This window comes from Balaenoptera physalus (assembly GCF_965194825.1).
Source record: "Balaenoptera physalus genome assembly, chromosome: 2".
Taxonomy (NCBI): domain Eukaryota; kingdom Metazoa; phylum Chordata; class Mammalia; order Artiodactyla; family Balaenopteridae; genus Balaenoptera; species Balaenoptera physalus.
Window position 1 is genome coordinate 27,156,572 of NC_138883.1, and position 21,522 is coordinate 27,178,093.

The following is a 21,522-nucleotide window of genomic DNA, read 5'->3' on the forward strand; positions in this document are numbered from 1 at the left end:
CCTGCTGGGTGAGGAGACCGACGTGAGGGGATGGAGAATACTGCCTTGCTGCCTGCTTCTCAGCTAGCCGCTGAAGTTCAGCCGTAACCGTACTTGGGTCGTACCGTCTGCTGTATGAGGAGCCATCTTCTCCCTCCTTCTGTGTTTTGGCTACTCCTGAATGTTGCTTGTTTGGACGGCATGAACCTGCTAAAAAAGAGAAGTTTTCATCCCCTTAGGAAAAAAGCCCTGAAAAACTTAGGATGATGACAGCAAAATCTCAGCCAACAGATACTTTACTGACTCCTAGGGATCTCTGACAACATAAGGAGCAGTAAACTATCCTCAGATGCTCACAAAAGTAAAAATCAATCCTTACCATACTCTAGAAACTCTTCCTACCACCAAATTGTTACATGCATTTATTACTGTGTTTTTGCATACTATGAATCCTTCGCAAAAAAAGAATTTTCATCATATGTAGTGGGGAATAATTGATCCTAGAATTAATGAATAAAAAATGTGTAGCCTTGAAACTCATTATAATTCTTGATTTCCTTGTTATGTGACTGTACTTGTCAGTAGTTTACGGCACACACTGTCAAATCATCCACAATCCTTCTTACAGAGCTCAAAAAGGAAAGAAGGATAAAAGCAAAACTGAGTATATTTGGAAAAACAGCAATAATCCTATATTATAAAATTTCAATTGATTTTCCTGTCAGATTTCAATTTTCTTCTTTCAACTATAATATCACAGAATTCTATTATTTCCGAGCACTGAAATACTGGCACAATGAAATTATTTAATATAAAATCAAGGTTAATATTTTTTCTATGATAAAAGTCACACAACCCATTGAAAAAATATTAAAAACGCAGAAAAGTGGAAACACTTTAATGTGTTTCCTTTCTGTCTTATTAATGCTTATATAACCACCATCATTCTGTATATACAATTTGGTGACACTACTTTTAAAAAATCTATATTTTTTCATGTTTATTATGTTATTTGACACATACCAAATACTATTTACAATTGATGTAGAAGTTAGAAAACATATTATAATGAACTGACTACCCAACTCAAGAGTCACATTAACATTATCAACCCATGTGTTCCTCCTCATCCTTAATCTTCCCTTATCATTCACCCACTTCTTTTTTTTAAAATATAGTTTTATTCTTTGTTTCTGTGTGTGTTTGTGTATGCATACTTAAACAAAATACAGTTAATTTTGTTTGTTTTTGAGCTCTATAAAAATGGTATCTATTGTAGTAATTTCCTGGGACTTGCTTTTGTTACTCAATACCATACTTCCGAGATTTATCCTTTCTAAGTATAGCTGAAATTGATTAACTTTATCCGCTGCTTGGTATTCCATTTTGGAAATACATTACAACTTATTTTTCTATTCCCTCATTAACGGCTGTTTTGGCTATTTCAAGCTTATCGCTATTACAAACAGTGCAGTTGTGAACACTCTTGCATACATGTCCTGGTGCACATGTGGAAGAACTTCTGTTGTGTATACGGCTAGGAGTTGAGTCACAGAGTGTGTGAATTTTCAAATGTATGTGATAACAACAATTTTCAAATTTATGTGAATTTTCAAATGTATGTGGTAACAATTTTCAAATTCATGTGAATTTTCAAATTTATGTGAATTTTCAAATTTATGTGAATTTTCAAATGTATGTGATAACAACAATTTTCAAATTTATGTGAATTTTCAAATGTATGTGATACACTACCACAAAATATAAGCACTCCTGCTGATCCACATCCCCTCCAACACTTAGTACTGTCAAGTATCTTAATTCTTCCCTCTTTTAAGAGGGTGTAAAATCTCACTGCAGTCTTCATTTATATTCATCTGATTAATAATGATGTTGAGCACATGTTACCTCTTTTCTGACACCACTGTTGGGTTGTCTTTTTCTTACTGAAGGAATCTTGCTTATGTTTTTACTTTTGTTTCCTACAATAAGGTGTTAAAGATGGTCTCCCTTATTCTATTCTAGAAGTTTAAAGTTTTGCACCTGGAAGTGATTATATGGATAGTATGAGGCAGAGATCTAATTTCACTTTTCTTCCTGTATGGATAACCAATTATCCCAGCATCATTTATCGAGAAATGCATCGTTTTCCACTGTCTGCAATGCCATCTGTCATATATCAAACTTTCATCTATCTGTATGATTGCTTCCAACTTTCTATTCTGCTCCACTGGTCACTTTGTACCTTTTCAGATACTATATTTTCTTAATGATCATATCTTTATATTCTTAATAAGATACTCCTCCACCCTTTTTTCTTCTTCAGTGAGTTCTCACTATCCTTGGTCTTTTGCCTATCCATTATCATTTTAGAATTGGCTTGTCAAGTACAACAACAAAACTTGAGATTTTGGTTGGAACCTGTATTGAATCCAGAGATCAATTTGATGAGAACTGAAACATTTATGATATTAAGTCTTCCTATCCATGCACATTCTATTTATTCATTTATTTAGGTTTTCTCTGTCTCTAAACAAAGTCTTATCAAATTTCCTTATAAAAGTCTTTCCTAAATTTATCCCTAGATAGCTTATCATTTTTATGCATGTTGTTCTCTTGGTGATGTGGTTGTACAACAATGTGAATGTACTTAATGCCACAAGTGTATCTGTAGCTTATTTTCAGTTTTCTATGTAGATAACATATTATCTGCAAATAAATAAATTTTATTTCCTCCCTTTTGATCCTTATGCTTTTAATTTCTTTTTCTTGTTTTATTATACTGGCTCTTGACCTCCAGTAAAACACTGAATAGAAGAAATGTCAGTGGGCATCCTCTTCTTGCTCTTAACCTTAGAAGGAATGCTTTCGACATTTCCCCATTTACACTGATATCTCTCGTGAGATTTTGGCAGACACCCTTTTTCAATAAAGAGGGTTTCCTTCTCTTCCTAGTATGCTGAGAGTTATTATCATGAACGAGTACAGAATTTTACCAAATTCTTTTTCTGCATCTACTAAGAGGATAAATACAGTTTTTCTCCTTTAATCTGCTGATGTGACAAACGACATTTATAGATTTTCTACTGTTAAACCCCTTCTGTATTCCTTGGATAAACTTGTTCATGGGATCTAATCTCTCTCATATGTTGCTAGATGTGGCTGGCTCATATTTTGATTAGAATTTTTGCATTGGTGTTCATAAATGAAGCTGATCTACAATTTCCCTAATACTGTCCTTAATTGGTTTTGTTATCAAGATTAAACTAGCCGCACAGAGTTATTACTGTTGTTTCTTTTTCCATGCTCTAGAAGAGTTTAAGATTGGAATTATTTTTCCCTTGAAAGATTGTCAATACTTATCTATAAAACCATCTGGGCCTCAAGTTTTCTTTGTGAGATTTTTAAACTACTGTATAACTTATTTTAATAGTTACAGGACCATTCAGACTTTCTTCATCTTCTTTTTTTTCTTTTTAATAATTTTTTTTCTTTTTTTAAAAAAAATATTTATTTATTTATTTGGCTGAGCCAGGTCTTAGTTGGGGCACGCGGGATCTTCGTTGCCGTGTGCGGGATCTTTTTAGGTGCGGCATGCGGGATCTTAGTTGCGGCATGCATGTGGGATCTAGTTCCTTGACCAGGGATCGAACCCGGACCCCCTGCACTGGGAACGCGGAGTCTTAACCACTGGACCACCAGGGAAGTCCCTCTTCATCTTCTTGAACCAATTTTACTTACTTTTGTAGGCGTCATCCACTTTGCATAGGTTTTCAATTACATTGGAATAAAGTGGTTAACAGTATTCTAATATTTTTGTCACCTATGCTACATTTGTATTTTCTGTCTGCTTTTCATTCCTTATATTATTTATCCATATCTTCTCTCTTTTCCTGATCGGTCTCACCAGAGGTTTGTCCACCTTCTTAGGCTTTTCAAAGAACTTTTGGCTCTGATATTTTCTCTACTGTATTTTTGAATTCTGTAATTTTTACTCTTGTCTTTGATTTTTATCTTTACTCTTATCGCTCTTTCTCCTTTATTTAGATATATAATATTGCTGTTTTTATAACATCTGAAATCAGATATTTAGCACATTAATTTTTAGCCTTTCTTCTTTTCAAATATAAGTATTTAAGGCAGTAAATTTCCCTCCAAATACTGTTTTTCATTGCTCTCCACACATCTGAACATGAAGTTTTTTCACTGTCTTTCAATTCTAATAGTTTTACATTTATTTCCATATGATCTCTTCTCTGAATTCTTTTAAATTTTGAAATACATAAGGATCTGTTATGTATCATTGCTGTTGACATTCAATTTAATTGCAGTGTGGACAGAGAATGTGGCTGTATGATACCAATTCTTTGAAATCTGTTGTCTTACGATGTAGGACATGACTGTTTATTATAAATGTATCATGTGTGCTTGAGGAGGTATTTTCTCTAATTATTGGGTACAGAGTATTATGAATGAGCAATAGATAAAGTTATCATCTTCTTCAAATTCTCTTTATCTTTGCTGATTTACAAAATCTGTGTATCTACTAACAATGGACAGAAATATGTGGAAATCTCCCACTAAGACAGTGGATTTGTAGATTCCTCATTAGTTGTATCAATTTTTGTTTTATTTATTTGGAGGTTATTTTGTTAGCTGCACTTAGAACTGTTTTATCTTTCTGCTGAACTAAACTTTCTGTTTTATGTAATTACTCTCTGTATCTGTTAAGAAAATTTTCTCTCTTAAAGCCTAATATAAGCTAATATATATTAAATTAAGTTAGCATATATTAGCACCACCTTTATTCTGGTTGGTATTTACATGGTATTTCTTTCTTCATCCTTTTACTCTCAACCATTCCACGTCCTTATCTTTACATGTGTCTTTCGTTGGTATACAACATACAGTTAGATTTTTAAAAAATTCAATCTGACACTCTTCTAACAAGTTCAGCCCATTTATATTTATTTGATTCTTGATATATTAGGACTTGGTTTACCATCTTTTAAGTTTCCATTTCTTGCATTTTCTAAGCGTCGCGCTTGTGTGCTTCTATGTTTGTGGGTGTTTCCCCCGATCCAATCCATTTTTCTTCTTCCCACATGTCTAAATTTCCATATTTTAATTTTTTCAGTGGTGACCTTTGAGACTTGATACTGTATATTTATCTTGAAAAAGTCTAAATTCAAAATAACATCTTAATCTCATCCCCAAACTATTCAATCACCATAGAAAAATTTGATTCCAATCACTTATAGGATATTATTGTTGTCAAGCATATTGTTGTCAACTATATATTGTTATCTACTACTGTTTAAGCCATTCAGAATATGTTCTTTGACCACAGTGGAAATAAGCTAAAAAGCAATCACAAAAAATAGAGAATGCCAACTATGTGAAGATTAAACAATATACTTATAAACAATCCATGGGTCAAGAAAGAAATCACAACGGACATTAGGAAATATTTTTGAACTGATTAGCTTCTTCCATTCCTTATCCTCCTCTGCAGAAGGTATGAAAAAAAGGAAGGTTTAAAAAAGAAGTTTTGATGACAACAACAAGGTACTGGAGACACTGACCTTACTGAATTTCTCTCACATGGGAGAAAAAATTTAAACCAGAACATAATTATTATTGATTTTAGAAGATTAAATCATAAGAACAATCACTCAGAGTTAGCACTAATACACAGATATGTACATATTCATATGATGACTTATTAAAGTAGACCCTTTCATATCTCTGATTCAAGCTCCACATTACAATATCCATTTCATTTGAAATCAGACAATGATTAAGACATATAGATTGGTTATTTATAAAACATAGCTTAACTGTAACTCACCTTAACGTGGATATTACTCAGGTGTTTAAAAGTCTGACCAATGTTAAGATACTCACTAATCTACAAATTCAACACAATCCCTATCAAAATCCCATCTGCCTATTTTTGCAAAAATTGACAAGCTGATCCTAAAGTTCATACGAAAATGCAAGGGATCCAGAATAGCCTAAACAATATGAAAAAGAAGAACAAAGATGGAAGAATCACCCTTGGTGATTTCAAAACTTACTACAATGCTATAGTAATGAAGACAATGTGGTACTCACATAAGGGCAGATATACAGATCAGTGGAACAGAACTGAGACTCCAGGAGTAAACCCTTATATTTAAGATTAAATGATTTTTGACAAGAGTGCCAAGACAATTCAACAGGAAAATAATAGCCTTTCAACAAAAGGTGCTGGGACAACTGAACAACCGCATGCAAAAAAAGAGATGTTAAGACCTTTATGCCACACCATATACAAAAATTACATCAAAATGGATAAAAGACCTAAACTATAAAATTCTTAGAAAAAACATACTCAACAGAATGAGAGAAAATACTTCTAAATCATGTATCTGGCAAGGGACTTGTACCCAGAATATATAAAGAACACTTACAACTCAACAGTAAAAAGACAAATATCACAATTATCTCTTGACTACGCTGTAAGCTCCCAGTAAATAGAAGCCTTGTCTTACTCATTTCTTAATCCCCAGCACCTAAAAGAAGTTGTTTCATTTCTTATCAGTGAATGAGTGTCACTGTACCAAATGCAAGACTCTTCCTTAGTCACATCAGAACTATGCACCCTGTGTCCCTTTACCTTTCAAAAGAAAAGGCAAAGGGAAGAGATGGCATTCTTTTTTAACTGGGGCTGGGGAGAAGCTGACATTGTGGAGTGCCTTTCATTCTCTCACTCACCTGCCTTTGCTGAAGAGGGACGAGCCAGTTTCTGGCTATAGATGTGTGCAGCACTTTGGAAAGAGGAAAAGGGGCCAATGGTGTAACTGCCTGATCGACAGCACGGCAGGCCAGCGGGGCTCAGTACGTTCTGTGTCCCAGGATGGATGGAGGGAGAAGCACTGTCAGGGACCGTGCTCAGTAAAATTGCTGGCTGGTGAGACATGCTGGGGATAGCTGGAGGAATCTGAGATACGGAAGAATGGTGGCCTGGCCCTGGTGAGAGGTCAGAGGTGGTAATAACAGATGACGAATGGGTGTTGGGAATTTTCTGCAGAAGAGTAGCAGCAGGACCAGAGAAAGAAGCAGAGGAAGAACTGGTATAGACTAATTTAGCCTCTTTTTCTGCTGAAGTGGTAAATCCTATTAAAATAAAAACAAACAAACAAAAACAGATTTTAGGGAAAATTAATGTAAATTCTGTATGTAAACAGGAAGCAAACATTTTTAAACCTCAAAATAATCTTAGCATGAAATAGACATAATGAAAAATACAAACTTTAATGAGATTCATCATGAACTTAATGAATACTGCCCACTCAGACAATGTGGCAATGGAAACAGTTTATTTTTAGTCCCTTCTGAAAGCTGGTGTTGGGACTACCTCCATCAACCAGAGCAGGTGCTTTACAAACGTTAGGGCACCAGGACAAAGTTTCTGATAATGACAGCTAACTCCTTTCCCTCTGATTTTCACCCTTCTAGAAAAAAAAGTGCTCAGAATTTTAAACATTAAGAAAGTGAGAAATTCCTTGGAAGGATAACAGGCTATCAGTAGATAAAAGGAAATTCTAAGGGAAAAGGAAAAACAAAGAAAAGGAGCTTTTTGGAGTAATGTCACATGCCCGAAAATCATTTAATATCTGATGACTTTTTTTCATTTAGAGATTTATCAGAGAGCAGCAAATCTATGTAGGTTTGAAGTCACTCACGAGCTAATTTATCAGAGTGAATTTCTGTTGCTTGTTGCTGCTTGGGCTGCTTTATTTTCACTTCTTCCATCGTTTCAGGGTGATCTGAAATAAGAAATAAATACTGAGCTTAGGCTCTGTTACTAATCAAATGCTAGAGCATTGCTCTACACATAATTTTGTTTCCAAAATATAACACAACTAGTAATCAATGCTAGGAACCACTGTATTTCTCACCACACTTTTCCAAGGATGGCCACGCCCACAGCCCTGTTGAGTGGGACACCAACCAAATGATTCCCAACTAGCCCCAACCCCAGCTCCAGCTAACTGAATGAGGAAAAGATACCAAAACCCAGGGCAGCCATCCATGGATGCCAACAAGCTAGGACATGCCTGGGAAAGAAAATGAGTAAGGGCAGTAAGATGCCTCTGTCAAGAATTCAGACTTGGGGAGCTAAGAGACCAAACTGGTCGGTGGTACACAGTGGAGCGAAGAAGTCATAATATATATGGAGCAGGCAACTGCCAAGAGATAGAAAGAACAGCCCCAATATTTGCTGGCATGATACCTGGATACTACAACAGCTCTGAATCTTAATCTCCTCAGTTTTACTTGAATAAGCTGAGTGAGTTTGCTTATTAGATAGATTGATCAGTATATTGAATAACAAAATCACTCTAATAAAATAAATTAGGGTTTTTTTCTACTACAGAATTTTGAAACAGAACAGCCAGAGCTAATCATATACTTAGAGAAATATTCCAAAAATCTTTCTCAAGGGCCAGGTTCATACAAAAACTTAAGACAGGCCATTTTACAGATCATCTTTCAGAATGAAAGAATAAGGACATATGAATTCTCTTCTGTCCATCACCACCAGCACTGGTAATACTGTCACACATTTGTTTGCTCATGTTTGAAACGAGTCCAGATACTATCAAATGTCATACTGTTGTTCCCTTGATTGAGGCCTTCCTACTGCCCCTCTAGTTATTCTTGATTGGTATTGCTAGGTATAGACATTATTATGTAAAGGTAGTCCTTAACACATGAACTCCAGAATTTCTGAGGACGCATCTGTACAAACAGGTGCTGCTAGTACATGCTGTTAGGGCTTCCCCATTACTACCAGGGGAGAAGTTACTACCTGAATGCCAAGCTAGGACTTCCCTGCCTAGCACACTTTTCCCTACCCCAACCTCATTACAAAAACTCCTCAGCCTCCCTTTCCCAACACTGTTAGAGGATCTTTTCAGAGATCCTACCAACCTTCTTCCTGTATTTACTCACCCAACTTCATGCAGCAGGCAATAAATATTATAAAGTCAAGAACTGTGACAGTCCTGGTCCCTGTATCTCTAGCAACTATCACAATGTCTGACACATGATAAGTGTTCATTAAAAATATGTAGAAGGAATGAATGAACGGATAAACAAACTAGCTTTAGAACTTAGGTAAGTTAGGAAAGCTCAGAGAAGAGGGTTGGACTCAGAAGTATTTCTACTAATACAATACTTTAAGTATACAGTGAGGTAAATAGGTTTTTGTAGACTAACCTCTGAAGCTAATCAGTTTTTAAAACAGTAACACCGTTTCCTTGGGAAAACTCACTCTACATTTTAAATGACCAATTTTCCCAGCTCTTTCCACATTAGACTATGATAGCCTTAAGAGTAGCAAAGAAATCTACATCTTTGAATCCAGTGGTTAGCATACTACAAAATTAGTATATTGATTATCTATCTCTTATGCTTCCATCTAGATTTTAAATGAATCTTACACTTGAAGCACAAGCTTTGTTTATAACTGAGTATTGCTGCTATTTTTTGATCATATGACATGAACTAGATAGTTTGGTCCACATCAATTCCAAATCCCCAATCATGGAGTTCCCCAGCAGTGAGAAATTTTTGAAATGCGTGGGAACGTTGGGTTATCACAATGACTGAAGGAAGGTGGTGGCATTTAGGGCTTGGGACTATGGATATTAGACATCCCACCAGGTATGGAATAGTCCCACACAACAAGGAATTCTCCTACCCCAAATGCAAATGGTGATGAGCTGGAGGAACCAAAAAATTTAACAGGAGTGAGAAATGATCATTAGGAGAGGCAGAAGAACAGAGGTTAAGAGCACAAGCTTTGAGTCAGGCAGACTAAAGTTCAGATTCCTGTTCCACTGTATGGTGCAGGGCACCCTTGAGCAAGTTACTCTGTCTCTTTCAGCTCTGTTCCCTCATCTGTAGAGAAGTTTTATAATAGCACCTACTCCATATGGTTTTTAGAAGTAAAAAAATAAGATCATGTCCAGTAGACAGTAATATGAGCGCTCACTAAAGGTTAGGTATTATTAGCTTGTCTTGAAAACAGCCCTCTGATGTTAATTTTCATGAAAAAAAAAAAAATTAGACCATGTCCCTCTTGCGCTTTTAGGACAAAAATATAAGGCCTCCTCATCCCCTACCCACACACTGCAAAATTTTACCACCTTGCAGTCTATTAGTGCTTAGGCAACATAATATTTTTGGTTCCCCTTTGCACATCTCATTTTTTCACTTGTTCTTCTTATTTTTCATTAATTAACCAATATACTTACCACCCTTTGCCCTGCTATCAGAAAGATTGTTGCTGTTTTTAGAACTTTTTGAGTGAGTCCCCAGGAAGACACTTGCAGACTTGTTTTTTTGGGTATAAAAAGTCAACACCTCCTCCAGTTCAGCCTCACTGAAATGGGGAGAGAAAGTATGGTCAGAACAGGAAGGTGTTCTGGAAAATCTTTCTACCAGATTTTATTATGAAAATGGAGTAAGCTGAAGAAGGGGAAAACGAAAAGCACAAGCTGGAAACTCCCTATTAATAGATGGTAAAAAAGAAACATAAATGAAGCAGTCTGAAAAATTTAAAGCGTGACAAGGTTTTATTCATTCCACAGTGAATATTCTAGATCGGCACTGTCCAATATAGTAGCCACTAGTCACATGTGACTATTCAGATTTAAATGAATTAAAATTAAAGATTCATTTCCTTGGTTACACAAGCCACATTTCAAGTACTCAGTAGCTACAACACAGGAAGTTCTATTGGACAGCCATGTTCTAAATCAGGGGTCAACCAACTACAGCCAGTGGGCCAACCTTGACCAGCAGGCTGTTTTTGTATGGCTCCCAGCTAAGAATGGTTTTCATATTTTTAAAGAAGAGTATGCTATAAAGACCACATGTAGCTCACAAAGTCTGGAATATTTATTATCTGGTCCTTGGCAGTTTGTCCACCCCACTTCTAGATAATTGGAATATATTCACTAAAGAAGCCACTTTGTCATAAATACGGAAACTCACCAGCGTAACCAAGGAAGATTTCCCTAACCATCTATACAATGGAAACTGAACCAGATGGTCTCTAGGTCACTTCAAATATTGAAATTATATGCACTTTTTATGAACATCCACAAAATGAAAAGTGTAAGGAAACAGATGAGGGCCCATAGAATTCTTCCAGTAAACATATTAGGCATGGATTTTGTAAAATCTGCAGCAGCTCCTCAACGGCCTTTTGCATTTTTTTCCTGGAGCCTGGCTATGTTCCAGATAAGTGGCCTTCAAATAAGCAAAATATTCCTGCAATATTACAAAGAACCTATATCCTATCTTCAGAATACACCGTAATGACAACCTTGGAAACTGCTCCTATGAATCTCAGAGTAAACCCCAAGGTCTCCAAAGTAGCAAAGAATGGCCTGGCTAATTTGTATCAAGATAGAGAGCTGAATGCTGAGATTTTTCAACCCCTAAGAGCTAACCTTAAGCATGAAGGACTTGTTTTATTTTATATACATTAGGCGTAACCCTCACAGTGCTGAGAAACTGCCAATTCCTCAACCCACTCAACGTAGGCAAAATGTGGTCATCTCCACTGCATCAGTAGGTCAGGGATAAATTCAGATCCAGTAAACACTAGAACCTCTAACTTCAGCTTTCCGAAGTGCTCCCTCAGCCCTTAGCGTGGTGTGTACTTTGAAGCTGTCTAGAAATACAGCCCAGATGCCCAGCAGCAGTGTTTTGATAACTAAAACCATGACAACAGCCAAAAATTGGCTGAGATATGGAGAGATCAAGCCTATGAAACCCTTCTTCTCCTAAGAGTGATTTTACTCACATCCATATGTTAGAAACAAGGGGCTACTGGGAATGAATGGGGCAGTGTGGAAGACAGAATAAGATACTTTTTATTAAGAATGTCTTCTACCTTGCTTGTCTGATGAACTCTTGAAAGTTTTCCGTATTCACCCCATCTTCCTCTTCTTCCTCAAGTTTCTTCTTCGATTTCTTTCCAGCCATTTGTTCTGTTTCCTATCCAGTCCCCAACCCCACAGAAAAACAAGATAAAACTGACTCCTGATAAATGCATACTTCATCGTCTGGTTTCAATACCCTTGGGTTAATTTGTCTTTATAGTAAAGACATTTAATTCCTCCATGTACTTTTGCCACCTATAAATCTGATATATTATTTTCTGTCATTATTTCATGAAACATTTTAGAGTTTCCAAGTAAGAGTTGCATAATAAATATAAATTTTTATCATGTTTCTACTTTTTACTCAGGTAGCCCAGTGAAAAAAGAGCTTGGTAATGTCTGTGGTCACACTTGAAGCCATTAATAGAATGACAACAGAGATACTGTATTTTGTTACAGTTAGGGAGAGGAAAGATAGGTCTTGGAAGATACTCCTATAGCAGCATCCAAATTGAGTAAATTCTTCACTTATGTAAGTTGTCCCAAAATTCTCAACAGAGCTGGAGTAGCTATGGATTTGGTGTGTTGATACTGTACTGACCATTCTACACATTTCACAAAAGCTATTTAAATTTCCAGGCCTCAGCTTTCCTTTCTGAAAAATGACCATGCTCCCTGCTCCCCCCACCCCAAAGTGACATTTCTAAAGCATTCTAAGACCCTTGGATAAAAGATGCTTTGCAGACTACTCTCACTAAATAGTCTATTTTCTGGGCTTGGTTGTAAACTGAAGTCACTATCTAAAATGTTCTAGAGAACAAAGTATAACTCTCTCAGGAAGGAACACTGTGTCACTGTGTTAAATCCACAGTTCACATTTGCTCTCACATAGTCAATTCACCACTGTCTCCAGGCACAATAATGACAATGCAAATTCACATAGCCCAGGATTCATCTCAGGTGCAACAACACTCAAAAGGAATGTGCCTTTGGATGAGAGTGAACTACGGCCCCTGGGCCTTCACAAGTAATAAGTAGCTTTTCAGACCAGCTGGGTTAGGGAGTGACGTCCTGCTCCCCATAACATCCCACACAGCACGTGATAATGCTAAAAGGGAAGAAGAACCTCTCCGCCCAGCTGGACAGAGGCTTCTAGCCTGTTTCTGATAGCGCATGGCAATCCAAAGCACAAGACTAACAGATGAACCACCTACCTTGTTGTACACAATGATGAAGTCACCCAGCTGGTGGGCCAGGATTCTTCTGCGCTCCAGAAGTGCCAGTCTCCGACTGGGTAATACCATCCTCAGTGAGTGCTGGAGGTTACTTGATGCTCGCTTGAGGAAACGAACCACTAGCTCCTGTAAATTAAAGAGTCATTGGGGGAAAAAAAGAAGGGATTGTGCTAAAGCAACAGAAGACAAGCTACAAGGGGATTACACAATAGAGAGATAAGAAGAGGTATACTATACACTTCAACAAATAAGACCCAGAGCAAACATACTAGGTATAACAAGGATACAGTAAGACAAGAACAAAACGAAACAAACATATCCTCTTCCTTTAACAAGCTGGCAGTGGGAAAATCAAAATCAAGTATGTGTGCAAATAACTATGTAATAAAGTAGTAGCTGTAAAAGTACCACAATTCATATATACATAGTACTATAATAATTCAAAGTGCAGCTATCACTTCCAGTAGGGTGATCAGAGAAAGATACTTAGGGAAAGTAATAGGTAGAGGAAACTAAAACCATGGATCAAGTCATCAAAGGTGAGAAGGGAGAGAAAGAATACAGAAATACTGACACTCAGAGATCGGAAAGAGGAGGAAGAATCAGAAAAAAACAAACAACAACCACAACAAACCATGACAGAAACATCAGAAATGTAGAAAGAAACAAGGGAGAAAACAGTGTCATGAAAGCCAAGGGAGGAAGGCTCCCATGTCACAGCTTCCAAGAGGCTGGAGCAGGAAAGGACCACACCACTTTCAGCAGAGTAAACGGGACAGAAAGTAGAGGTTAAGAAACGAATGGATACTGAAGAATACAGGTGAAGAGCAGAAACTACTGATTTAAAAAGTTTAGTGACTAATGGAAAGAAAGAACTGTTACCAGGCTTGCAAGGCGATAGCTTTTTATTTATGTTTTCTTCCCCAAGAAAAAGGGTGCTTTTAGAGTTGGGGGTTGGCAAGGAGGGCATAGTGAAAGGTCATTAGGGGTAGAAGGGATACATCTCACTTGAGATGGGGCAAAGGATTTTGAAATCTGAACAGATACCAATCAGATCATTCATAACATCACAAATGCTTCAAAGAGAGATTTTGCAAGGCCAAGGGCCTTAAAGATAGTAGTTCCCCGCACCCAACCCCCAAACACAGTAAAATTGCCTGAAGATGATGGATTTGGGGAACTTCTGTCGATATGCCTTCTGTGAATTACGTGATAAAGAAGCTCTAAACCTAACTTGGATCAGAGAAGGCAATTCTACACCTACCTTCCTCATAAGCAAGACCACTGCCACAATCATCAGGTAATGCCTTAGGGTTTGTTGTTTAGATAGATTTTCAAATAGGAATGCACACAACTGATACTAAGTTCTGCAGTGATGATCCTGAATATTCTTATAAAAAGCTCCATAGAAATCCTGTGTGAATTCCAAGTCAGCAGTTGCAACAGTTATTCTCTTCTGAGATACGTTTTTCTTCTTGAATTTGATTTTGGTTCACTGTCCTTTGGTGACAATTTACTCCAACATAAAGAAACAGTCTTATAACCAGAGGGTTGGATTTCATAGGTCTACTCTGCTGTCTTTACTATAGGCTGGTTTAAGCTGTTATATTAAAACATTATTTTTTCACAGTGGAGCAGACAAACTGACTCTCAAAAAGGCAGTTTCAATTTTCCACTTGGCAAGAGCAGAGCTAACATTTTCCATTGATGGTTGAAAAATTACTCACAACACACAAGGTTTTATCTCTGGGTTGTATTGGTTACTTTAAATTCACAAGTTGTTTTCTGGGATATCCATCATGCTTTTATAATAAGCCCAGCATATTGTACGCCTCTTATATGTGCAGAACTGAAAATTACAGTAGGATCACCACTGAGCTGGACAAAGGATGCAGCTTTCTCAGACTTAATGGTCCTTCTCTTTCCAGTGACAGAGCCCTGTGGTTAACAAGCCTAAGGAAGGGCTGTGGCTTCTTCTATATGCGTTGACCTTACCAAACAGCTTGAAGCTCCCTGTCATTCTCATCCAAAAAGAAAAACATTGCTAGTATATTAAATTTTAGGCAGGTTCGAATGACCAATATACAGTAAAAATTATTACACAAGTTTGTTTCCAGTAATCTAAGAATTTTATAAAGTGACAACTAGTAAAGAAAAAAATGTTAAAATGGAGGATGGTACATTCTCAGAGGGCCCATGATAAAGTGTTGACTTTCAAAGAGCTAACTTGACCCCCCCAGGACAGAAAATAAATGCCTTATGACCCATGGAAACAGTGCAAGAGCAAATAATGTACAATTGCAACATTTGAGTTTAAGTTCCAGTTTCAGCACATATGAGCTACAGGACAACAGGCAAGTTACCCCCTTCCTCTAGGTCTTTGTTTCCTCATCTGCAAATGGAGATGACAGTGCCTATATCAAAGAATTAATAAAATGTGAAGCTGCTTGAGAAAGGACTCTGCAAATTGTTATTCTTTTCTAGGGCTTTGCACGGGCCTGACATCTAATGAGCAATCAATTTCCATTTTCAGAATGAAGTAAATTAATGCCCTCAACACATACTGTGATGAACATGGCTCCAGATCCAAGATTCACTTCACAGAAAAGTAAGAGAAATCTGCAAGCTATACTGTGGAATAATTCTTTCACCACAAATATACTGTTCTTTAACTTAGTATAGGAAAAAAAAGAAAAGAAGGAAGGAAGGAAGAAAGGAAGGAAGGACGGAAGGGAGGGAGGGAGGGAGGAAGGGAGGGAGGGAGGAAGGGAGGAAGGAAGGAAGGAAGGGAGGGAGGGAGGGAGAGCAAGGGAAAGTAAAAAGGTTCCAACAAGAAGAGCCTCACCATCTGTTCATCCTCTTTGGCAGCCCAACTGGCACTGAACGTTTGACCTCCACTGTCTTTCATCAGTCGGATTTGAACATGCTGGAGATAGGCAGAGAATGCTATTCGGGCCTGCACTTTGCTACAGAAATCCAAAACAACATACTGTTATGAGACAGAATGGTGCACCTACCAAATGTGTGCTTGCCTCTCTCAAAGTGGCCTTTGAGGATCCTTCTATTAGGATGGCTAAGAAAAATGAAGCCCATCATACAGTCACTGAGTAAAGATTCCTTCTACCCAGTACATGAGATTTCTTTTTTTCTATTTAAAGAATCAGAGATGGAGAATCCTACTTATTTTCTCATTATTACCATGGCATGGGGTGGGGTGGGGGGGAAATCAAGCAAGAATAGAGAATCATGTTTTCTACTCCTATACCTTATCTTCTGAACTTTTAAACAACTTTCTTGGGGAAATGGACAGGAAAAGTACTGAATTTTCACAAGAACCTTTGTATTGATACAGAAAGGTTTTTCTGCCTTGGAGGCCCTTAAAAACATACTTATCAGTTAGTACAAAAGTATGGCTTTTGCTATAGCAACTAATTTCTGGTGTGCAAAAGCCTCCAAAGCAGGAAACAGATAAATCCTACAAAGGAACTTTGAGACCAAATTTAAGGTCAGGCTTTTCTCAACTACAAGACGGGAGTGGCTGGAGCCCAGAACAAATGAGTGAGGTCCAACAGAGTTTGGCATAGAGGCACTGACCGGCTAGGACGAGCCCAGATGTTCAGGGGGAAAAAGAACTCCACACATATAGTAAAAAGCACCTCAGCAACATCACTGAAGAACCCAGCTAATTTCTGCTTGGTGGTCTAGGCTGGAAACAAGGAAATCTGATCAAGCTATCATTTAGAAGACAGAAGTACCAGAGAAACACTGATGACTTTCACTTCAGCTGCTAACTGCAGCAGATCTGTTTTCTTTCAGGAGAGACTGTAGTTACTTCAGCTGCTTGGCCTTCTGACATGCTAGCCAAAATTACATCAGCGAAGATTAGGGCTCAACACAAACTTTGTTTACAATCCTCACACATGCAATCACTGAATGCTTTCTACTCACTGTTCCCCCAAGGTTAGGACGAAGGACTTGTCCAGAGTAAACTGGAAATCCTAGGAGGGTCTACATTTAGCTTCTATGTGTGTGCTGGAAGGGAGAGGAGTCAGGTTGGGGAGTAGATTTGCTTTTCAAGCTCTTCAGAGTATGAAATATAAGGCTACATCTTTGTTATTAATAGGAATAGTTTATGGGAGCACAATATGATTTTGAAATTTATATTTTCAAATGTTTTTCATCAAGAAGAACACTTAAAATCCTTGTTCTGGAGACCACATACACTTTCCCCTCAACCATTCCCATAAGCTAATTATTTTCAAGTCAAAATAAATGAAAAAAGACTCTCCATTTTGGTCAACAAATTCACTTGCAATAAAGTGAGCTAAAAATGGCATGTTTCAGACACCTCCAAATGTAGCAAAATACCCAATTTTATTGACTATTTCCCTAATATTAAAATATGAAGGTCTTTTGGATAAGGGAATTACTGCTTGGAAGTTGAGATTTCAATCAACCTTTTGTTGCAAATCACTGTTGTAAATCAAACGAACAAGAACTGAGTTTTCCAACTCTAAAAACCTTACTAAAGGGATCTGGGGGATGTTAATCCTAAGGTTGTCCCTACGGTATTGGACACATTGGTCAGCTAGTAATCTGTAACTGACAAACCAAAATAATAGAATAATTTACACCAAAGAAATCTATTTTTAAAAAATAAAAGCCTATGGAGATCCTCAGTATACAAAAATATACAACTAGTGGGCTGGGGCCTGGAGTCTTGAATCCTTGCCATGGACCACCCCCAGATCCCTCAGTAGCCACTGAGATGCCCCACAGAATTATGGGCAGCTCCAGGGAACACAGTTTGAAAACCACTGATTTATTACATTAACACACCCTGCAATTACAAGAGTTTACTCATTAAAAGTAAGATCCGTAAGATTTATGAATAACTAATTTATTTCTACAACATCTAAGTAGAATGTTATTGCTGGAAAGGACATTAGAATATAGTCCAGTGGTTTTCAAATGTTCCATTTCAATTCAGTGGACTCCTCCTTCCTCTCTAGAGAGCACAGTTTGAAAACCCTATGTCTAACCCCATACCCTGGCCTCACAGAAAAGAAAACTGAGGCCTAGAGAAGCTCTCTGATTTGCCTGTGTTCACACCGTCAGTTGGCAAGCACTGAAAAGCCAGAGCCAAGTCTTCTGACAGAGCCCTCTCTGCTCTACACTAAAGCAACTACTCTCATTCTCCATGCACCGTTCCAAACCTTAACTCTACCCTCCAACCCCCTAAACGCCAATATCACCCTCCATCCTTCCGGTATAAGAACTGACCTCTAGCTTAGAAACTAAAGGCCGTCATGCTTATATACCTACACTTCCTGCCTCTTTAACATCTAACTACTGCATTCATTACAGGAAGAGACACCCCTCCACTGTCCTCTTCCTACCTTCCTTTAGGACAATATATCCATTTCTGTATCTCTAATTCTTTTACCATCAAATCCTTCCCCTAGTCTCTAAATAAGCTCCAGAATCCCTATCTTAAGAAATCTTTTTTCTCTTAGCTTGCTCTCTCTCTCTGATGAGTTCTCACCTGTCTTTCATTCATTGTCAAACTCTCTGAAAAAGTTAGTTCACACTTGCTTTCCTATTTGCTCAACTCACAATTTCTCTTCTACCCACTAAGTCCACCCCCAGGTCATAAATGCAGGAGACTCTTTTCAGGCCTCATCCTAACTTGGGCTGCCGGAGGCACTCTATAGCTTGAAACTCTCATCTTGTAGCTTTTCTATACTGTGTCCTCCCAGTTTTATAGCTACCTCTCTAACTGCTACTTCTTGGTCTCTTTACTATTAAACACTGGTTTTCCCCAGGCCTCAGTTCTCTTCCTTTTCTCCTGTCTATGCTTGCTGAACTAAACTGAAATGACAAGCTCATCTACTCTGAAGTTGTACAGTCCTGTTCAACTCTGACTTTCAAAGCTGTATTTTCACCTATCTACTGATCATCTTCATCCCAGAGCACTTCCACCTCACGGTGTCCCAAATAAAACACATTATTTCTATCATGAAACCAACTCCTGTGCTCCTTATATTGACTGATGGCAGCACCAAGTTACCAAACTTGGAAAATTCAGTCTCTTTGGAATTCTTACATCTACAGGGACCAAGCCCTACCAATTTTAACTTGCAAATTTCATTAACTCTATCCTATTCTCTTCATTCCTATAGCCATTGCTCTGATCAGGACCTTCATCTTCCTGGCTCTGGACTACTTTAACAGCCCCTAACTCAGCTCTCTACCCTTAGTTCCCCTCTTATCAATCACTATCCCACAATGCAACCGGAATTTACTTTCTAAATCAAGATCTGACCATATCACACATCTGCTTAGACATTATCCATCTAGGAAATAAAGTCCAGGCTCCTCTATGGCACTTTATGATCAAATGACATCCAATTTTTTAGTCTCACTTCTTATTGCACCCTTTTCTCCATGTAACGTCACACCACTAATCTGTATTTCTCAAACTTGCCAAGCTCATTCCAATTTCAGGTTCTTTATACTTGCCGTTCTGCCTGGAATATTCTGCTCCCTGATATTCACATGACTTACTCCTTCTCATCATTTAGGACTCACCTTAAAGCTTACCTCTCCATGCCCAAAGCACCAGAAGCTACAGAAACTTTCTGTCCAATTACACTCTAATACTACACCCTATTTTATTGTCTACACAGCACTTCTTACTGACTGAAATTACCTTGTTTCTTTGTTTACTGTCAGTCTTCCCCACTAGACTGTGGGCTCCACAACTGTTTTGGTCTCCACTGTAACACTATACAGCCCAGCACAATTCCTGGTATAGATCAAGTGCTCAATAAATATTTGTCGAGGAACTGAATGAATGACTGTACTGTCACCCCTCTGTGCCTTTATTCCCTCTACTAGCACTCCCATACTTAGCTGTCACCTCCCAAATCCGGAAAGCCTACCTATCGGGGAAGGCCTGGTTCAAATATTGCCTCCTCCCTAATGTCTCTCTAGCCCTCCCAAGCAAGACCAGTCACTCCTTTTCCTATGTCCTAAGAGCCCTTTGTCCATACTGGGGTCACAGCCCCTGCTCTTTAAGTGTCCCCACTCTAAGCCATGAACTGCTTGAGCGCCCTGTCTCAGTCATCTTGTGCTCTTTAGTCACTAATGCTGAAACCCAACAAATATTTGTTGAGCCAATGAGACCTGGGTTTGTATCATAGTTTTAGACTTGGACAAACAACTTCTCTAAGGCTCAATTTCCTTGATAGTAATAATATCAAATCACAGTCATTAATTCACAGGATTCCTGTGCATAAGAAATGAAAAATGGCTATAAAGCCACAAGCACAATACCCCGGTACACAGTACAAATTAGCTGTTTTCAGTTTTGCTATTATAATTAGGAAAGGTACATACCTAAGATTGCCATTATCTTGCAGAATCTGCATCAGGTTAAATTTAGGCTCTGGTTCCTGAGTCTCAGTTTTGCAGCACTGTTCACCTTTGTTATTCCATTCAGGAACTTTCATGGCATTTTCTTTGGGTGAATTTTCTACCATAACGGTCAGTGCGGGTGTGTGTTTGGCTTGATTTTCTCCGAGGGACCCTGCAGACTCCTCCTGGGAAGCCTCCTGTTCTTCATCTTCACTGTCTAAGGCAACTTCTTCCTCCTCTTCGCTCTCTGTCTCAGTTTTAACATTCATTTCAGCTGGTTGGGTAATCACTAAATGCGAAGAATCACTCATGTTGCTGAAAAAAGGATTAAATTTTCCTCTCTCCCAATACCTTCCTTTTATCTTGTCAGTAAAAACCCATTTCTAAATCAGACCACAAATAATGCACAAAATTAACAACATACACATGTCCCTCTTACATATTCTAAAAACCTATTAATCATCTTCATTAGAGTTGATGTTTCTCATCATAATACCAATGGTTCTCTCACAACGTAAGGCAAAAACCCTTTTAGTAGAGTAATCTCTACGGCGTGTTAGAGGTTTTCAGAAGGGCATCTTTCACGGGGGTACAGTAAGCAGGGGAATATCTTTCTATCATATGTTTATCCATTATCCTTCTCCTTCACTGCCTTGGAAGGTCTATGAGGACAAGGACCATAGCTTTTTTATTCACCAATGAAACCCCAGTGACTAATGTGCTTGATACAGGCACTCAACAAACGAGAGAAGGAGGGAGAAAAAGGAAGTCAATTCGTCAGTGACAAACAGATTTGTAACAAGGGAGATTCTAGGAGAGAAAGAAATTCCCCTTTTTCTGTTCATGTTTAAAATACTTACACAATTCAGCAATGTCAAAGGACGAACTGGACTTCATACCTAATCATGAAAAACCCAAACAATGATGCTCAGGGTTCCATT

The 21,522-nt window shown here is 38.0% G+C and overlaps 1 protein-coding gene across 19 annotated transcripts in view; it reads right to left on the minus strand.

The window, feature by feature from the left end:
• Positions 1–21,522, minus strand: part of TTLL5 (tubulin tyrosine ligase like 5) — a 302,833-nt gene that overhangs the window by 172,445 nt on the left and 108,866 nt on the right. For 9 of the 19 annotated variants that reach the window (XM_082451545.1, XM_082451548.1, XM_082451559.1 and 6 more), the window contains 9 exons: positions 21,442–21,480; positions 20,564–20,870; positions 16,008–16,128; positions 13,142–13,288; positions 11,939–12,042; positions 10,290–10,417; positions 7,710–7,793; positions 6,739–7,140; positions 2–189 (listed from right to left, as the gene is read on the minus strand). In XM_082451545.1, the coding sequence (XP_082307671.1) occupies positions 2–189; positions 6,739–7,140; positions 7,710–7,793; positions 10,290–10,417; positions 11,939–12,042; positions 13,142–13,288; positions 16,008–16,128; positions 20,564–20,870; positions 21,442–21,480 (1,520 nt within the window). The remainder of the gene's footprint in view (position 1; positions 190–6,738; positions 7,141–7,709; positions 7,794–10,289; positions 10,418–11,938; positions 12,043–13,141; positions 13,289–16,007; positions 16,129–20,563; positions 20,871–21,441; positions 21,481–21,522) is intronic. The other 10 variants (XM_082451547.1, XM_082451560.1, XM_082451557.1 and 7 more) reach the window with 7 other exon arrangements.